General features: G+C 41.7%; 2 protein-coding genes across 2 annotated transcripts in view; both read left to right on the top strand.

Moving 5' to 3' along the window:
* LOC147009365 (uncharacterized) overlaps nt 1-18,565 on the top strand; it is a 32,268-nt gene that overhangs the window by 1,418 nt on the left and 12,285 nt on the right. The gene's annotated exons all lie outside the window — the stretch shown is intronic.
* Nucleotides 9,775-12,484, top strand: LOC147009366 (uncharacterized). Its single transcript, XM_085862137.1, has 2 exons — nt 9,775-11,479; nt 11,637-12,484. Exons 1-2 carry the CDS (start codon nt 11,297-11,299, stop codon nt 12,432-12,434), a joined length of 981 nt encoding a protein of 326 aa, XP_085718263.1. The 5' UTR covers nt 9,775-11,296; the 3' UTR covers nt 12,435-12,484.

Consider the following 18,565-nt stretch of genomic DNA (forward strand, 5'->3'; position numbering starts at 1 on the left):
GCCTGTCATCCTTCTGAGGTCGGCAAAATGAGTACCAGCTTGCTGGTATCCTTCAGAGTGGCGACCTGTCCAGGGTTGTGCCCAATAGCCAAGAAAACTTCTTAGGCCGCACCAACGCTCTGTCCAGAGGAAGGTCCCAATGGATGGAGCCTGAGTTGGGAGAGCAAAAGCAGCGTGTTCAGGTTCGAGTGACTCGGTTTGAATCTGAACTTTTATACGAGTTTCCCTGTATTTTGAGCCATGGGTCAATCCTCCAGTGAACGACAATTTCTCTCATAAGGTCAACTGCACACGCTGAAATGGCCATGTGGTGTGGAATTGGTAAAACCGTCGCATGATGGTGGATTATTCAGGCATTCACATTCACCTCTGCTCGGTGTCTTGGGAGACAATTGGTCTCCGGTGCTCTCATGCTGTTGTCTGGGAGTCCGAGTCCGTTACAATTCACTTTTGTTAAAAACCCAAATAACATCGATCACTTGTCATTGGAGGAAACACCCAATTCGCTCACACCTTACGCATGTCGCAGCGAAGTGGGAGCCACTTCGTTCCAAAAATTATCAAAAATGAACTTCATGAAATTATCAAATCATTAACTATTCCATAAACTGGAGCATATATGGAACACAAGGCAAAAAACAGTTTATCAATTCAGACAAACACAACTCATGAAAGGAACCAGACTGATAAACATTTAAATATCATGGACACTTACTATGACAATCCGTTACACTTGTGAGGCCAGGATGTCGCGACATGATGGAATCAAATTTTGGCAAATTTTCATATTTCTCGATGCACATGAATAAAAAATGAAATTTTCTTCCCTCCAAATGGTTGTCAGATAAACATTTGAGCATTATTGCTCATAGACTTGTGAAGTCGGTCTGATTCATCTATTTTATCTTTTTTTAATGTCCAAATACTGAAAACATTCACTCACCTCTATTTCAGCAATAATTCCAGAATTCCATAATCGTCGCGTAATGGCGAACAAGAAAAAAATCTCCCTTTTACTGTTGAGGGAGATTGAGGCAAACCTGTATTTTTTCCTGCAAATTGGTCATGACAGAAAAGTATCATTTGGGGTAAGAGATTTCAAATTGAATGATTCAGGTAAATTTTTATTGTGTATAATATTGATTGTCGCGTAATGGCGGACAAATTTGAAATTTTGAAACGCGTTATCAGTGAGCGGTATTTAATCAAAATATGTCTATAATGTTTGTAAAATTAGATAATATGATTTTTGTTGGTAAAATGAGCCTCATCTCAGCCACTTTCAGCACACTTCACAGAATAGCACAGTCACTTTAATTTTTTCATCCCTGAATAGGCATTCAAAGTGAAACGAGGTTAAATTTCACTATCACATGCCACTCAGCCAATTTTTGATCGATTTCCAAACTGTAACATGTTCTGGAAAGGAAAGTTCACTCTTTCTGTTGAAATAAACTTTTCAAAACCAAGTTCCAATGAATAATATCAGATAAATGAAACAACATCTGAAAATCTAAAAATGAAACTGGAAATATGACTGCTTTTTCAGCTGATACCATTTAACTTACATGAATCTTAGGATCCTGACATCTGACAGTCATTGAAGTATTTTTTTTAATAGATTTTTCAATGCTCTAACTGTCTGTGAGGGTTTCAAGAAGGCAAGTTTACTCATATTTGTGTTTATTTACTGTTATTTAAATACAAGCATTGGAACAGGGTGGCTCCCACTTTGCTGCAATAGGCCCTTAGCAATCATTCCCAGCTGCAGCTTGGATGAGATAGTTCATCAACACTCAGCTATTCGAGTCAAAGAAAGCTGAATAAAGCAACCAAGATAAGCCACACAAGATACGTCCTTTGCTGATTCCAGCTCTACCTGAATTCAACAGCAACAGCCATTTTGAAGGAGCAGAAGTATGAAAACTCCAATGCTTCCACCTCACCTCAGCTGCTGGACTGGTTTCTTTACTTATTGGTGAATCATCAACAACAATGTAGATGGAATGCTGGTTCTACGGAGGAACTCAGGAACTTCAGTCTTCGTTTCACGTGCAATACTTGGTTCTTGGTTGCAGCATTATTGAAAGTCTGGGTTTGTTCCTGATGCAGGTTTGATTCGGATTAAAAAAAAAATTGCTGATGGTTTTGGGATAAACTTGTCGACTCTTTGTGAAAGACACCATTGGATCATAAATGTCCATCAACTAATGCCAGCCAGGGTTTGAAATAAGTGTTGGCCCCGGTGCCTATGTCCACCAAAAGCTTTGTCGGGTGACTAAAACTTCCAGCCTTGGTGGCCCAGATGGCCACTTGTATCAAAATCTTCAAGATATGCAATGCTTACTTATGAGATGTGTGGTGTATTTCCCGCTGTTCGGCCATGCACTGGCTTGCTCCAACAATACAGAATGGAACTTTGATAGAGAAGCAAGTCCACACTTACAGCGTGCACACATCACATTGTTGGCTGCATGCGAGATCTACCTCGAGCATGCATGTGGTGCAACTGTACAATGGACAGCGATTCATCCAATTTTTTAAAAATTTGATTCTCCACTGAGTATCTGCAGCAATGGTTTTGAATGAACGAAAAAAACTAGCTGAGAAAACCACCTCTTCTTCCTCTTTGCTCATTTTTTTCCTTGGATCTATTTTTGTTAAATCTTACAAGTTATGATGTCATAATTTATAAACTCGATTTTGTGCACTTAAATTTTGTAATCCCAGTGTATCAGTTTGCATAATCATCATGGAGAGCATTACTTACCAACACTAGTTGAGAAAACCTTCCATCACAAGCCTCTGTTGTGGTCGGAGTACACTTTTGAACTGTCTTCACATTTTTGAAGTACAAATTTAGTTTGGTGTTTTGTGTTGTCTTTTTTTTCACAATGCATGAGCACCTGTGTACCAGTTATGTGAACCCATGGATATAGTGTCAGAAATCATTGTATCGTGCACAACTTCTTCTTGGCCGTCTAATTTTAGGAGAGACTGGAATGACCCATTTGATCACATGGTGCTGAGACTCCATCTCAGAGAAGAAGTGTACTGAGGTTTCCATCATATGGTGTTGTGTACAAAATGTATCGAATCTGAAAAAGAAACGAGCAGAAAAAAGGAAGCTGGTCAAACAGGAATACGAACTTGAGAAATGGATGAGGAAGTGTCGACCGGATTGGGAGAGAGCGAGAATTTCGGTGGCTTGGTTGAGGAAGATTGGGACGTGATGTTCTTCAAGGTGTGCAGGGAGGATTTGGGAGGATCGGTGTCAGGAAGGAAGCAAAATGTGTTTCACCCCGTGTGCACCAACTTCAAGAAGTGTAATTTTCAAAAGCACCAGGAAATTGAAAATCACCAGCACGCAATGGCAAAGAAGAAAACTGGAGAGGCAGAACCTGGAACATCAGAAGCAGGAAAAAATGACAACGATAATGAATGAACGAACAAACAGTGCATAAACTGAAGCATCGATTCAAAAACGCTCATGCGATAGCAAGAAACTGCCGTCCAAATTATGTTGCTGTGAGTCGGTGGGTAGATTATTAAATAGCAGACGGTGGTGTTCTGTGATTACGAGTTATGAGATTGCTGGTGTGAAAAGCACTGAAATTTGATCGATATGTCGTGAGAAATAGTAATTTAAACATGTATACTGATCTCTGTGAATTAATTCACTCATCAAATATGATGCGGGCCACCAAAATATCTCTTTAGGTGGCCTGGTGGAGAAAAAAAAAACATTCAGCGTGACCACTGCTGTCAGATGGGACATGGTTTATATTCATCCAATGGGCAGCAAAGGATGCACAGATGAATTCACTGCAAGTGAAAAACCAGGATGGCAGTTCATGGTGTCAAAATTTGAACTGAGACGAGGTAGCCCAAGGACGTGTGTACATACTTCCCTGGTATCTTGCAGGTTTAGAACTTCAATTCAATTTCTCAACAGATGATTTTTTCCAAACCCACTCCTGAGCTTTTCTCCACTTGCTGACTTTTGATCCTTTCCATTCCCCTTATCACATGGTCACATGTCTAAGCTTTAGTTTATTCCTTCCATTCTCTGAATTTGCCAATCTGTTAATGTGCCACTCTTCCTCATTTCGTTTTCCATGAGGGTTGAGTTTTGAGACAAAAACACAAGTCACATGTTTGATCACAGTTGTGGTTAATTTGCCAATCAATGCAGGTTTGGGAGAAAACTTTCTCTATTTTGGGTTCTCCACATTTTTCTTGGCTTCTTGCTTTTGTTTGAGATTTTTGCTCGTGGTGAAATTCCCACTGAAGTTGTGGTCGCGTAAGAAGCATCTCGTAACATCGAGGCAGTTTCTTCTGACTTATGCTTTGATATCGTAATCCTTTGATACGACGTTGTTCCCGTGGGGAAATGTTTTATTTTCTCTCTTTGTGGAAGAACTTGAGTCGATGATTTAATGCAATATTTATTACCCTCACCAAACGAGAGGATATTGCAATTTGTGTCTGTCTGTCTGTCTGTCTCTGTTTTTGTTTGTCCGCACAGAGCTTTCATATTTTTCTCCGCAACCACTTGTTGGATTGAGACAATTTTCACCATATGTGCGACAACTCAGGTAGAATGTTCTCATGATAATTATGATGTCATAAGTCACGTGGTGTGGCAGCAAGATTGGAAAAATGGAAAAACTTTGTGCCTCTGCATCTATGAAACCGCACCAAGGAAAGAATTGAGACTTAACAGCTCGCAAGCACTCATGGGGAATGAGTATGACATCATCAGTGCCTTCGTAATGACATCATAATTGCATATGGAGAATGCTACATCCAATCAGGATGAAAATTTTTGAGGGTCATCTCGGGATAAAATGGTCCACACAAACTTTTTTGATGACATCATCGGTCATGTGATTTGTCAGCCATATTGTTTTTTTTTTAAAACCTTCAAAAGAGCTGAACAGGTCGAGGTGAAATATTTCACAAATGACTGCTTTCCATGAGGAACAAAAGTTTCTCAAACATGATGTCGTAGGTCACATGGTTTGGCAGCAATATTGGATTTACCCTAAAATAAAATTCTTCTCCAGAAGGGCTGGACAGATGGAGGGGAAACTTCACACATGCTCCCCAAGGCATGCTTGGACAAATTTGGTGAGGAATTATTGAAAAGTCGCATGGTTTGACAGCCATATTTATTTCAGAAAAATATTAAATCATGTTTTCTCTGGAACCACGACATCAATTGACATGAAACTTCAAAATTATGATTTCGTACTGAAACGGAATACAAGTTTGAAATCTCAACTTAATCGGACACATGGTCTGACAGCCAAAATTATTTAATTTTTTTGAGCTGTGTTATTTTGGGAGTTTTTGATAAAAAAAATTTATATTATTATTTTTTGAATAAGGCTGATTTGGCTGTGCTTGGATGGGTTTGAGGGTAGAGGAGCAGCAGCTGAAATGAGAATCCTATCCAGGTTCCTCCTGATGACTTCATCATTGTTTTTGCTTGTTTGGGTTCCTTCTGATGACTCTTATGCAGGACTGTACCGATTTGCTCTTCCATTTGATTTGAATTTAATTTATTTTAATCCAATTCTAAATTCAACTCAATAATAATGAAAAAACATCATGGGTCAGGGTCAAGTGTCACATTAAAGCGGGGTTGCATCAAAGCGGGACGTCTTGGTACCCGGTCATCACTGCCAGCAGTTATAAAGTGCTATTTCTAATTATGTCTCTTATTAATTACGACACACACTAATACATGAAGGCCACACAAAATACACCACACAAAACAAGTCCTGGTGAGGTGGGTCTGCAATCTCTGATTGCTCTTTTTCTTGTTTAGCTATTTTAATAGTATTGAATACACAATATTGCCAATCGTATGTGACACAAGACTGCCTGCATGTCATAAAAGTTACTTTTTCCAGATTTATTTGTGAAAGTGGAAGTGAAAACCGGCCATGACATTAACGTCAATCTTGTCAGGTCAGGTATGGGCGCATGCACCGGAGCAGCGCGTCGCTGCGTCCATTTTCCTCCGGTACTTCAGGGGCCGACATCTGGCCAACCCCCAGACAGATGCCTGGCCCATTCCCATCTCCTTTAGATGCTGATCAACCTGCTGCAACCACGAGGCACATGGTCAGCCCATTGGCCTTCTCCACTAACGAGGCTCCCTCGCTGAGAGAATCTGGTGAGTTGGATCAGCATCAGGAAAATGAGCCAGATGTCCATACATCCAAAGCTGAAGCTCATGGACAATGCAGGTAACAAATCTCATTTGAGTCTCTCAGCAACCGCTCGTTGGATACAGAGTCCTACGAGCGATAGCCAAGGATTCTCCGAAGAGACCCGGCACCAAAGGAATTAAGTCTCCATCTCAGATCTCTGGTCAGGGTCCAAGTCTCACATCCATAGATCAAGACTGGAAGCACCAAGGACGTGAAGACTTGGACTTTCATCCTCAGGTACTGGCAGTACCACACCCCATGATCCGGTGGATCCATGACTCCCCAGGCCTGACCCAGATGTGTGTTGACTTCTGGCTCACAGCCAGCAGAGACATGAATATCACTCCCAAGATAAGTGAATCTCTCAGCCTGGTGTTGGCTTTGTGGTTAGGTTGGCGGCTTGGTATCCTCGGGTCCTGAGTTCAAGCCCCGTTGGCCGCTGAATTAATACACCATGAGGTTGACTCAGCCTGTCATCCTTCTGAGGTTGGCAAAATGAGTAGCAATGTACTGGTAAGGGCGACACATCAGCGGCATTGCCACGTCCCAACCAATGATGCAACCAGCTGCCATAAGGCTGAGAGAGAGAGAGAGGCGCAGAGAGAGAGAGGCGCAGAGAGAGAGAGAGAGAGAGAGAGAGAGAGAGAGAGACAGAGAGAGAGAGACAGAGAGACAGAGACACAGACAGAGACACAGACAGAGACACAGACAGAGACACAGACAGAGACACAGACAGAGACACAGACAGAGACACAGACAGAGACACAGACAGAGACACAGACAGAGACACAGACAGAGACACAGACAGAGACACAGACAGAGACACAGACAGAGACACAGACAGAGACACAGACAGAGACACAGACAGAGACACAGACAGAGACACAGACAGAGACACAGACAGAGACACAGACAGAGACACAGAGACACAGACAGAGAGACTGAGACTCTCGTGACCTCAACATCCTCACCACAAACTGGTCCGGACAAGACAGCAGCATCCAAGATGTCATTGACAGCCTGGATATTAGATTTGACCCAGGAAACACGTAATCCCTGTGGCTCCGACTCTATTCCGCACCTCGAGGACCCCAAAAGGATATCTTGTGTCTCCACAAAGATGACTGCATCATCTGCGAAATCAAGGTCAGAGATCTTGACATTCCCAAACAATGCACCACAACTTGATCTCTCTGACATCCTCCCCAGAATCCAGTCCATACAAGTGCTGAAAAGTGTGGGGGCCAGAGCACACCCCCCTGACGAACTCCAGTAACAACCGGAAATAAGTCAGAGATGGTATCACCACATCTCACAGCACTCTCAGTCCCAGAGTTTCGTTCAGACATCAGATTGATCCGTTTTGGTGGCACCCCATGAAGACCAAGAATCCTCCAGAGGTCATCTCGATTCACTGAATTCAAACACTTTCCAGAGATCAACATAGGCTGCAAGCAGCCCCTGCCGAACCTCTCATCTGCGTTTGTTGAGGACCCCCAAGAGCAAGGATACCGTCAATCGTTGACCTCTTTGGTGTAAAACCAAACTGCTCTGGATGGTGGTGCTCAAGCAGATTTTTTTTTTTTGTATACCTTGTCGAGGCTCGTGTGAGAGCTAACACACAATGCACATCAAGGGGGCATGAGACAAGAGGGTTGGGAGTGGGAGGGACAAAACGGTGGGGAACAGACACATTAGGAGATCTGTGGAAGGGAGAGGGATGGGACGGGAACATGGGGAATAGAAGACAGACATTACAGGGACTTTTAGGAAGGAAAGCAGGGAATTTGAAGGAAGTGGGCTTGGGTGGATTATCGGGGGTAGAAAAGATCGAGGATTTGGATGGGGGATGATAAGAGGTGGTGGTGAACAGCTGTTTTGAAAGCCTGGAGGGAAGAATGGGAAAGAATAGAGTGAGGGAGTTTTTTCCAAAGGCGGGAAAAAAGAGGAATGAAAGAGTGAAGGTGAGCAGTGATTCATGATTTTGGTAGTTTTACCAGAAGGGGGTTGTTGGCTGACCTTGAATTATTTTTGAGCCCGGAGTTGAGCCTTCCTTTCGTTGGCATTTTTCACCGCTGTTGAAATACCACCCGTCAATACTCCAACCGCACTTAAACCAGCAAATAAAGGAATTGGAAATGGGAGAAATCCTCCACTTGGCTGTCTTAGTGAATATTTTTTTCAACATTGGTTTTGTCATTTTAATTTTAAGTGAGCCAGTGTCATTCAAGATTTTAACCTGTTCTCTTGTGAGCAAAACATCAATTCTTACTGCTCCTTTTCTCTGAATTGTATTAACGTTAATCATACAAGGCTTTTGATTTTGAACACAAGATGATAGTTTATGAAGATTGATTTGATTAACATATACCCCAGTTGGTACTTTGCCACTCATTTATTTAACAAAAAATTATGTGAGACTAATCATAACACCATTATCTGTATTAATCTGTAATTCTGTTTCTTCCAAAAGCAAACGATATGAATCAACTTCTTCACTCTCTCCTCTTTCAATGTATAGGGAAGTATCCACTCGATTAGACTTTATAGTTTCCTTTTGAGCACTCAGGTCAAACGCATAGATTGTTCACAAACTTTTAAATGCTGTCATTACTTTCACACACCTTTTGGTAAGACTTGTATGCTTCAGCAAAATCATTTTTTTTCCCAATTAATTTCCAATCTATCTCGTGGATGAAATTTTCCATCTGGAGGAACACCAACTTGTTTCACCTTAGCTTTATCACTCAATGCATTATTCTTATCAGTAGCAGTATCGCCATCTTGTTGTTTTTTAAAATGATCCACAGATATCGTGGCTTTCCTTCCAGAACACCCAAATTCCATGTGTAAAGGCCCAGTCACACCTTGACGTTTTATCCAGCGATGGCAACATATTAAAATTTATGTAAAACGCTGGCTTACGTTGAACTTTTGATGTTTTTTTTTAAAGATTCGGACGTATTCATAGCGACTTGGTCTTATGTATAACGCATTAGTAACGGACACATAACGTTTCGTTGTGTTATAGCTAACTTATACCAACGAATGCTGAACCTGTTGTCGGCCTTCACAACCTATGCCCAACGATAGTCTAACTTAGGCATAGCGCGTTGCACACATCGCCGACGATGTCGTGACGTAGCCTATTAAAAGGCTGACGCACAACGATTCGAATCATAACTGCCGTAGAAATGGAAGTGTCAACATCGCTGTCACACCTTGGCGATCTTGTCAGCGCATGCCGACCTAAGAAAAATGTGTCTAAAACGTTGGCGCACGTCAAATACGGTATGAGTAAGTTTGGTATATGTGAGCAGAACGCTAAAGTACGCTATCATACGTCGTAGTAAGTAGAGTACGTCAAGAAATTTTAAACATGTTCAAAATTTTCCGACGTACTTGGCATATGACACACGTTCCGCATGCGATGGGGATAAGTTGTACACACGATATGCGGATGCTTACACACGTCCACAAAGGCTACTTGTAAGCTACTCATAAGTCGAAACACGTCGTGGTAATGTCTTTTTTACGCGAAGCTTGTTTCTAACTTATGTTTGACGTGCTTTGAACCAATTCTTTACGTAGTCCCAACACACATTGACGTATGTCGACGTATTCCAATGACGTCTTCCGGTCGACAAAAAAAATAAATGAACGTGTTTCTAACTTACAACTGCCATATAAAGACGTGTTCCCAGCGATTTTGGGAATTGGTATATAATAATGGTGTTCATAAAAGGGGAACCCAACAGTGTTTTCGAGTCCTTTTTGAGTCGATGTCCATGTTATCAGTATCAGTATTAGTATTAGTAGTAGTTTGTTCATGTTGGCAGTAGTAGGTGAGTCTGAGGGGGAGGGTGTGGGTTATGATGGATCCTCCTTGCGTCCGCGTGTCCACGGGTAGGAGACATCTTTGCACCATTGTTCGAAGTTCTTCGCGGCTAATTTTTATGGGGCTTTTTCAACAATGAGCTATGGCTTGTTTTTACGATTTAGGTCTATTCATAACGGGTTGGACAAATGCACAATGAACTAATAATGTGCATAGAGCGCTTCGATAACTTATAGATACGGTATACCAACGAATAATTATCGTGTAGCCGGCGTTCACAAACTATGCCCAATGATAGCCTAACTTATCCATATCGTGCGGCAGTTTATCTTTGCCGGTGACGTGGGGTTTGCTATTCATAGGCTGCCACTCAACGATTTAAATGGCTGCATCTCAACTATTGAAAGTAGACGCTTGCGCTCAACAATTGGATTTTTTTTTTTACACTCAGTGACTTTTAAACGGTACCACTCAGCTATTTTCATTGCTTACAATGAACGATTTAAATTGCTGTCACTCGCCTTTGTTTTTTTTGACGCTGGCGCTCAGAAATTTTAATCGTTTCTATTGAACGTGCTAAATCGCTCAAACTCCACAATTGAAAGTAGACGCTTGCGCTCAACAATTGGATTTTTTTTTTTACACTCAACGACTTTTAAACGGTACCACTCAACTATTTCATTGTTTACAATGAACGATTTCAATTGCTGTCACTCGCCTTTGTTTTTTGACGCTGGGGTTTGGAAATTTGAAGCGTTTCTTCTGAACGTGTTAAAACGCTCAAACTCGACTATTTTAAATAGACGCTGCCGATGGACAATTGGAATCGTAGCCAAGCTAGACATCGAAGTGTGAACATCCTCGTCATGCCGAAGAAAAGTTTGAAGAATGCTGCAAATAAGTGTCCTGGCTGTGGCCGTGGACGCCGACGCAAGGCGATCCATCATCACCAAAACCCTCCCCATCACGCTCAACCTCCGACGGAGAGGATGCTGGCTCCAACGCCTCTCGGGCATCGTCGGTGGCATCGATAGCTGCGTGCGACGCCTCCACGTCCCCTCCACAAGCCGTTGCGAAGAAGAGGGCCAAGAAGACACAGTATTGTCTCGATTTTGAAGAGGAGCAGCTCACGTGCGATTTCCTTCGCGACAATCCATGCATCTGGGACATCAAGAAGACGGACTACAGAAGGGTGGACAAGGAGGTAAAGGTCTGGGAGGATCAAGGCAAGGCCATGGGAAAGTCTGTGGAGCACCTTCAGGGATGGTTCAAGTCCCTGCGAGACACCCACACCCGTCTCGACAAGAGCAAGAACGGTGACGGCACCACCGAACTGATGGAGAGGGAGCAGTGGGTGAAGGCAAACTTCGGCTTCCTCAAGCCTGTGGTCCGTCATCGTCCTTTGCCCGTCAATAGTGTAAGTGTAAACACATTATTATGGATACTATTTTTTTTCCCCATTCCTTTTATTGTACTAAAGATCTGTAAGGAAATTCTTCATATATTAATACAAAGCATTACATTTGCCTCAAATTTTGGCATTGTCATTTAATATACACTTGTTATAATTGCAGATAAAGAAAACCATAGCGGCACACAGCGGGGACCTCGCCGCTGCAGAGGCAGCTTGTGCAGAGCTCATGGTCCATGAAGACAGCACGCCTTCCCCTGTCCCACATTCATCCGCACAGGGCAAGGGGAAGCGTGCCCACGACGATGACCAGTTGCTGCAGTCACTCGAGAAGAGGGTACACGAGTCTGGGGAGCTCCTCAAAACTCTTGCAAAACCTCAACCCATCACAGCCACTGCAGCCTACGCCAAATACCTGCATGACATCCTGCTCAGCATGTCCAAAAACAAGTTTCGGGAGGAAAGGTCAGGCATCAACGAAATCCTCAATGTGCTGCTGGATGAGGAGAGTGAAGAGGAAGAGTGTCCGACGGCCCACAACGTCCCTGCTCATGTTTTCACGCGCTCTTTTGCAGCAACAGCTACGCACCAGCCACCCCGCCACGTGTGGGGAAACAAGTCATCGACTGCGTCAGCATGGGCCTCACAGACTACCGGCAATGTGGACCCACACATGCAGCATCCACAGTGGCAGCTGATGACGCCTCGTCTCCCTCGACATGGCTTTTTGCTTCCTCCCCCTGTGAGTACACAGCAGCCAAGCTCCGCATCTGCATCTGATGCTATAGGCTCTGCTGCCCAAGAACTGAACCAGTCCCCAAACGAGTTGGACACTAGCAGTAGGAGTAATGTCGACATCTCTGGCTTCTCAGGACTGCTGAACTTGACCAGCAATCTGATTGTCGCAAGCACCTCTTGTGTGGAGCTTTACAAACCTCCACCACCTGAGAAGAACAAGTAAATACAGTGACAGTGTCGTGGTTTACTTATCAAGTTTGGCAGATACATTGTTTGGGCCATATTTGTGCCATTTTTTTATACTCGTTCGACCACTGTACTCTTTTTCAATTATTTCACAGAGCACTGAATAAAAGTTGAGCAAAGTCTTTATATTTTTGTTGAAGTTGCTTTATTAATATCTAATTCATAAACAATAATGCTAAATATAAATCCGTTAGGCGCCATCGCTGCTCGCTCTACTTTGGGAGCTGGCCGACACCACTTGCCCTTTTCATTTACATGGTATCAATCAATTTAGCACAATAAATATGTTCATCACAACCCTCTTAGTTTGCGGCCAGAAACCCGCCTTGTGAAATAATAGGCATGTATCCAAAGGGACTGTAACAAATGTCAGCCATATTGATCCCATTTGCCTATTCGCTAAAACACTTTTTATTAATAGGATTTTGTTACACTTTCTCCTTGTTCACATTTTAAGTCACGTCTCGCTTGCGAGCCGTGGTTCATGGAGAGCTTGGCGCTGTTCTTCTTCTTCTGGTGAAGACAAAACCTTTATGTCACGGCTCTTTCACATACACGATCCGGATCTCCTTAAATACCAGACACATATACATATTGTCACATTGAGGTTGCCTTTTGATAGTATCTATCGTGGACTTTTAAATATATTCGGAAATTTGCTTACAAGTATGGGAAAGTTCGCGTTACAATTAAAAGATTATTCCATTTAATATATTTAAATTACGTAAATATACTTACAACTTAAAATGAACGAAAAACGCCATTTACGGGCGTGAGGCGACGCCACGTGACTGTTTTTTTGTAGTTGTTGTTGTTTTTTCTTTCCTTCAATTAAATAAATAAATGATTTTCCCTATTGTCCTGGTGAGGACAAAACCTTTAGGATGCGGCACTTGGACACATTTGTCCTTGTTTATTTTAAAAAGACCCCTCGGAGGTCTACTTCTGGAGGTGTTTTTTATTTTGCACAGTTCACAATAACTATACGTTTTTCGATAAAGTATTTGAGCTGTTCCGAAGCAACGGAGGTGTGCAGAGCAACCATTAAATTTTGTGCACAAAAGAACAACATTGCACACCATTCACCCAGGTGCCATGAACAGCAAAATGTTTTTCTTCAACATATTAACAATTTATCATTTCTGAATTGTTAGAAATGTACTGGGCCATAACCTATGTCCTCCTTGCCCTTTTTGGGGTTAAGGCTATAAATTGGCATGAAGGGGCATAGATAGATTGCGCACAGAATCTTTTTTTTTTTCTTTTTTAAGTTATTTTTTTCGGAAAAATTTAAGGGGCCGTTGACAAGACGTTGATAGGACCCATGGTGGTATAATGGAAAGAACACGATTCACACATATATTGGGCGTACGTAACAAATTTCATAGGAATCCTTAGAGTGGTTTAGCTGTTAGGCTTGACAAAGGATTTTGGGAAAGGCGGTCATGGAAATTCCCTGAAAAAGGGTGCTGGAAGAGCAGCCAATACATTATGGTGTCTTCCCTTATGTATTGTCCTTTGTAATAAATAACAGAAACGATGTTCATTTCAAGAGGAATGTTAAATCCTCTGTGGCCCTTTATTGCATGAACTTTTGCATTAACACATATCTATAGAATTTTTTGTTGCCATGGAATTGTGCCAGCTGGGGAGTTGACCCAGTGCTTTAGGAGATTCCTCTGTTTTTTTCCCATCCTTGGAGGCAGTGTTGTTACCAGTAGCTGTCTGCGTATCCTCCAAGTGGCGTCCCTCTCGCCATGCTCCTGGAACAACATCGCATTTCCCATTGTCTTCCCGGTCAAGCTGCGGGTTCTGTAGTCCAGGGTACCTTGGATTCAAATTATATTTTATTTACTTATAAAGCGCACCTTTTATAAAAACACGTAATCAAATGCGCTGTACAATAACAAATAATATAATGATACATATAACATCGAAGGTAAGTCATAACATTTTTCGAAGGATACGCTAAAAGTTCTATTGCATTCTATACTGGTTAATATATGCTATGTAAACATGGATTACCTTGTCCGCAAGAGGTTGTGCAAGATCAAGCATGCTTTCACAATGACCTGCACATTGGAGGGTTGATGCTGCATTGCACGAAGCAGAACCTGGAATCTGTTCGTCAAAATGCCGAATGCATTTTCTGCCACCCTCCTTGCTCGGCAAAGCCTGTAGTTGAAGATGCGCTGGTCATTATTCATACCCCGGAAGCTGTATGGCTTCATCATGGTTGTTCTTAAGGAAAACGCATCGTCGCCGACGAAGAAGTACGGTACGTCCTCATTGTCGTCTGGAAGAGGCTCAGGGTCAGGGAAGCCAAGGGTACCATCTTCCACGCATTCCTTCAACTCAGAGTCATTGTAAATTTGCGCATCTGATGCGGATCCGGCACCGCCGACATCTGCCCAAATGAACTTGTAGTCAGCATCTACAAGCGCCAGAACAACAATGGAGTAGAATCCTTTATAATTGTAGAAAAGTAATCCACTCCTTGGAGGACAGCGGCAGGCCACGTGCTTCCCATCAAGTGCCCCACATGTATGGGGAAAGTTCCATCGTTTGTAGAACTTGTCGGCTATGACGCGCCAACCGTCAGGAGTTGTTGGGCAAACAAGCACCTCATCCACATATTCGTCAACAATAGCTTGACAGACGTCTCTTACCACTCGGGACAGGGTGTTATGAGGGACCCGCCATCCAAACTTCATCGAGTGATACTTGCTTCCAGAGGCAAGGTGACGCAAAGTCAGTGCCAGCCTCATGCCAGGCTCAAGCGGAGCCCTGAAGAAGGTGTGCTGCTTTGCTATCCGTGGACCCACTCTGGCCAGCAGCTCGTCGAACATCGCTGGGGCCATGCGGAGAAAGTTGGTGAAGGCTGAATGGTCCTCCTTACGGAGTTCCACCATGAGCTGGTTATACAAACCAAAATGCCGTCACCTCCCGATCCATGGTGTCACCCAGTGCCTTCTCCTCCGTTCACGTCTTCTTTTCTCGGTTCTATTGGCACGCAACTAGTGCAGTGCCAAATTGATGAGGGTATGCTGATGTTGGAGGACAGGTAGGTATTGTAGTGTCATCGTTGCCGGATACTCCATGTCTCGTAATGTCATGGACATGTACTCGCTATGTAGTCTGCAACACTGACGGGTTCCTCCTGTGAAACCCCTTTTTATTTACCAATTCCCCTAATCGCTGCCATTACATCATTATCTGGTATCTGTAGATTCGGAACTCGTTCGTTAAGTTCTGTAGTCGTCCGGTAAACGTCAAATACGTCCACATACGCCAGTATGTGCCGGAGGTGCGTTACACACAGGTGCAAAGCACGTCACTCATAGGTTTGATAAAAGCCTCTTTTGCCCTAAACAATAACTCGGCATGATTCGACGTACAAGTAACTTTCAAGCAAGGAGTGTCGAAGTGTGTCAACGATCGCGTAGCGTGTTGGCAACTTGTCACTGATAGGTTATAAATAAGTTTCAGGCAGGCTAAGCATTATACCGACGTCTTTTAGCCTATGAGTAACTTAAAAGTAACGTCTGTCGACGTGTGGCAACGATCGCGTAACGTGCCAACAACACGTTAATCATAGGTTAGAAATAAGTTTCGGGTACGCTAAACATTACCTCGGCGTGTTTAAACTTATGATTAACTTACAAGTAGCATGTGTTGACGTCTGTCAACGATCACAGACCGTGCATACAACTTGTGGCCAGCGTAGCGGAACGTGTGAGTCATACGCCGGCATACATCGTGAAATTTCAAGCCTGCAAAAAATTGAGGACAACCGAAAAGTACAACATTTAAAGCCAGCATACAACGACGTATGGCAGTGTTTTTCAGCGTGCTCTCAATGTTATCAAAACTTACCCATAACGTATTCAACGTGTGCCAGCGTTTTAGAAAAATTTTTCAAAAATCGGCATACGTTGGCTAAAACGTCAAGGTGTGACTGGGCCTTAAGTGGTTTGATTTAGTTTAACGTGTTGACATCTTCTTTTGAGGGATGATACACTGAGTGGTTTCTTTGAGTTAAGTCTTCTGTTCAACATCTCTTCTGTTTTAAGATTAGTGGTATATTCACTAATATACCAACTCATTTCATCAATTACAAATTTATTCTGATCACCAAAAGCACCAGCAACTCCAAAAAGTAATCTATTTTCATTATCATTCCTTTGTAGTTGAAATCTAATTTTAAGACCACACAGAATTTTATCATGATCACAAAATCCAAATATGCCTTTAAGAGGAATTGCCACAGTAAAACGATTAACTGCTTTTGTATCATCAGTATACGTTCCTTTCCTTTGAGTATATCCAGGGTCTGTGGTTGTTCCCGTTGACATATCAGGAATAAAACCTTCGACAGCCCCCTTTCCCTTTCTATCACTGAATGTATATAGTGTAAATTTCATCATTTCAGATACAGCAGAGACATAATCAACCACTTCAACTTCTTGTGTTCCAATGTACAAACGAACGCTATCAAACATTTTCCAGAAGAAATCATTTACGAGCGTAGCATTTGTGTTATTCCCAGCCTTAGTGAATTTAAATTTACACAAAAAGAAACTTTCGGATAGATTCAAATAGGTTTGTTGATTATTGATTTCAAAACTTTTTGAACCATTTGCATTTACCTTGAAGCAATCTTCTTTTTTAGTGTCGTTTGAGATGATAATCATAGCATCTAAATCATAGATACTATCAATTGCTTCCATACTTTTATATATTTAGGAAAAAAGATGTTAAAACTTTTGAAACTCTCACCCAAGTATTTGAATTATTTACTGTCATTCTTGGGGGGACAACTGAGTTTTGCCTTTCTTAATTTCTTTAATTGCTTGTAATTTATGAGATTCCTTTTGGGCATCTTTTATGCTCTTTACAGCACCTGCTACATTTCCCACAGCAGAAGCAGTTGAACCAATTAGATCTTTTGTTTAAGAATAGTTGAACCGATACCAATTAGAGTATCAATTATCGCATCTCCTCTAAATTGATGTCCGACACCCCTTTGTCTCTTAGGTTTATAGTATCCTCTCCCATGATACATACCTTCACCCTTGTAGTATAGGGAAAGGAATATCCCATCCCCTGTAATTATTTTATATTTTCCCAACTCGTGTTTCATCACAATAACCATCGCATTTATTTATTGGAAAACTTCACATAGGTGAATTCTGATGGCTATAACTTCTCCATGAAAAGAAATCATACGATTATCTTGGTCTGTGTATGTTTTTTTTCCTGACACAGGGAGATGAACCAAATTTTTGGGTTCCATATTGAATTTATAACCAATTGGGGTTGAGAATGCGCTGAATGAAAATATTGTATTTGTTTTTATTCCATCATTATAAGCACCATCAATCAAATCACAGTGAATTAATACCGAATTTATTCCTGAGTATATTTGAATGACATTATCACTGTAAAACGTCCCATTAGTTTCAATCTTTTTTGAGGTGAAACCCAATAACTCTCTAAATGAATTATCTATTCTGAAATCAACCTTGTAGTTATTTTTAAGTTTAATCGATGATTTTGAAGTATGCTTTTGAATGTCTAAAACAATTTTTTTTGGGTTCATCACCCTGTTCTTTCATAAGACGAGCAATTTTGGAAGATATTTGAGAAATCTGATATGCTCCGGGTGAGCCTGTTATCGTTTTGTATCCACTTCCCAGATAACTAAACTTGTCATTTTTATCAGTTATATTAAATAAGTTATTCTAAGTTTCCATGGACAATAAAGATGCCTCATATTCTTTTGTTGGGTCAACTTGTAGTGGGTATGGGAATGAAGATGTGTGGTCGCTTGTTGTGAAATTAAAATTCAGGATTGTGCTTCTCATCTTATTTAATATAAGATAAAATGTCTTTATATTGAGATTTATTAATTATTTTCATGTTCATCAACTGGTCTAAAATGGCTGATGCTTCATTAAAACAATTGTTATTTCCAGCCTTCTTACTACCTAACAACAATAACAGTCTATTAACTAATTGCGATGGGTCATTTGGAAGAAAACTAATACCTGAAACAAGGATACTTGAAGCCTGAATAATGTGTTTCTCCTTCTCATTCTTGCTACG

Source organism: Eptatretus burgeri, chromosome 17, assembly GCF_056783735.1.
Source record: "Eptatretus burgeri isolate ZD-2024b chromosome 17, Ebu_testis_v1, whole genome shotgun sequence".
NCBI lineage: Eukaryota > Metazoa > Chordata > Myxini > Myxiniformes > Myxinidae > Eptatretus > Eptatretus burgeri.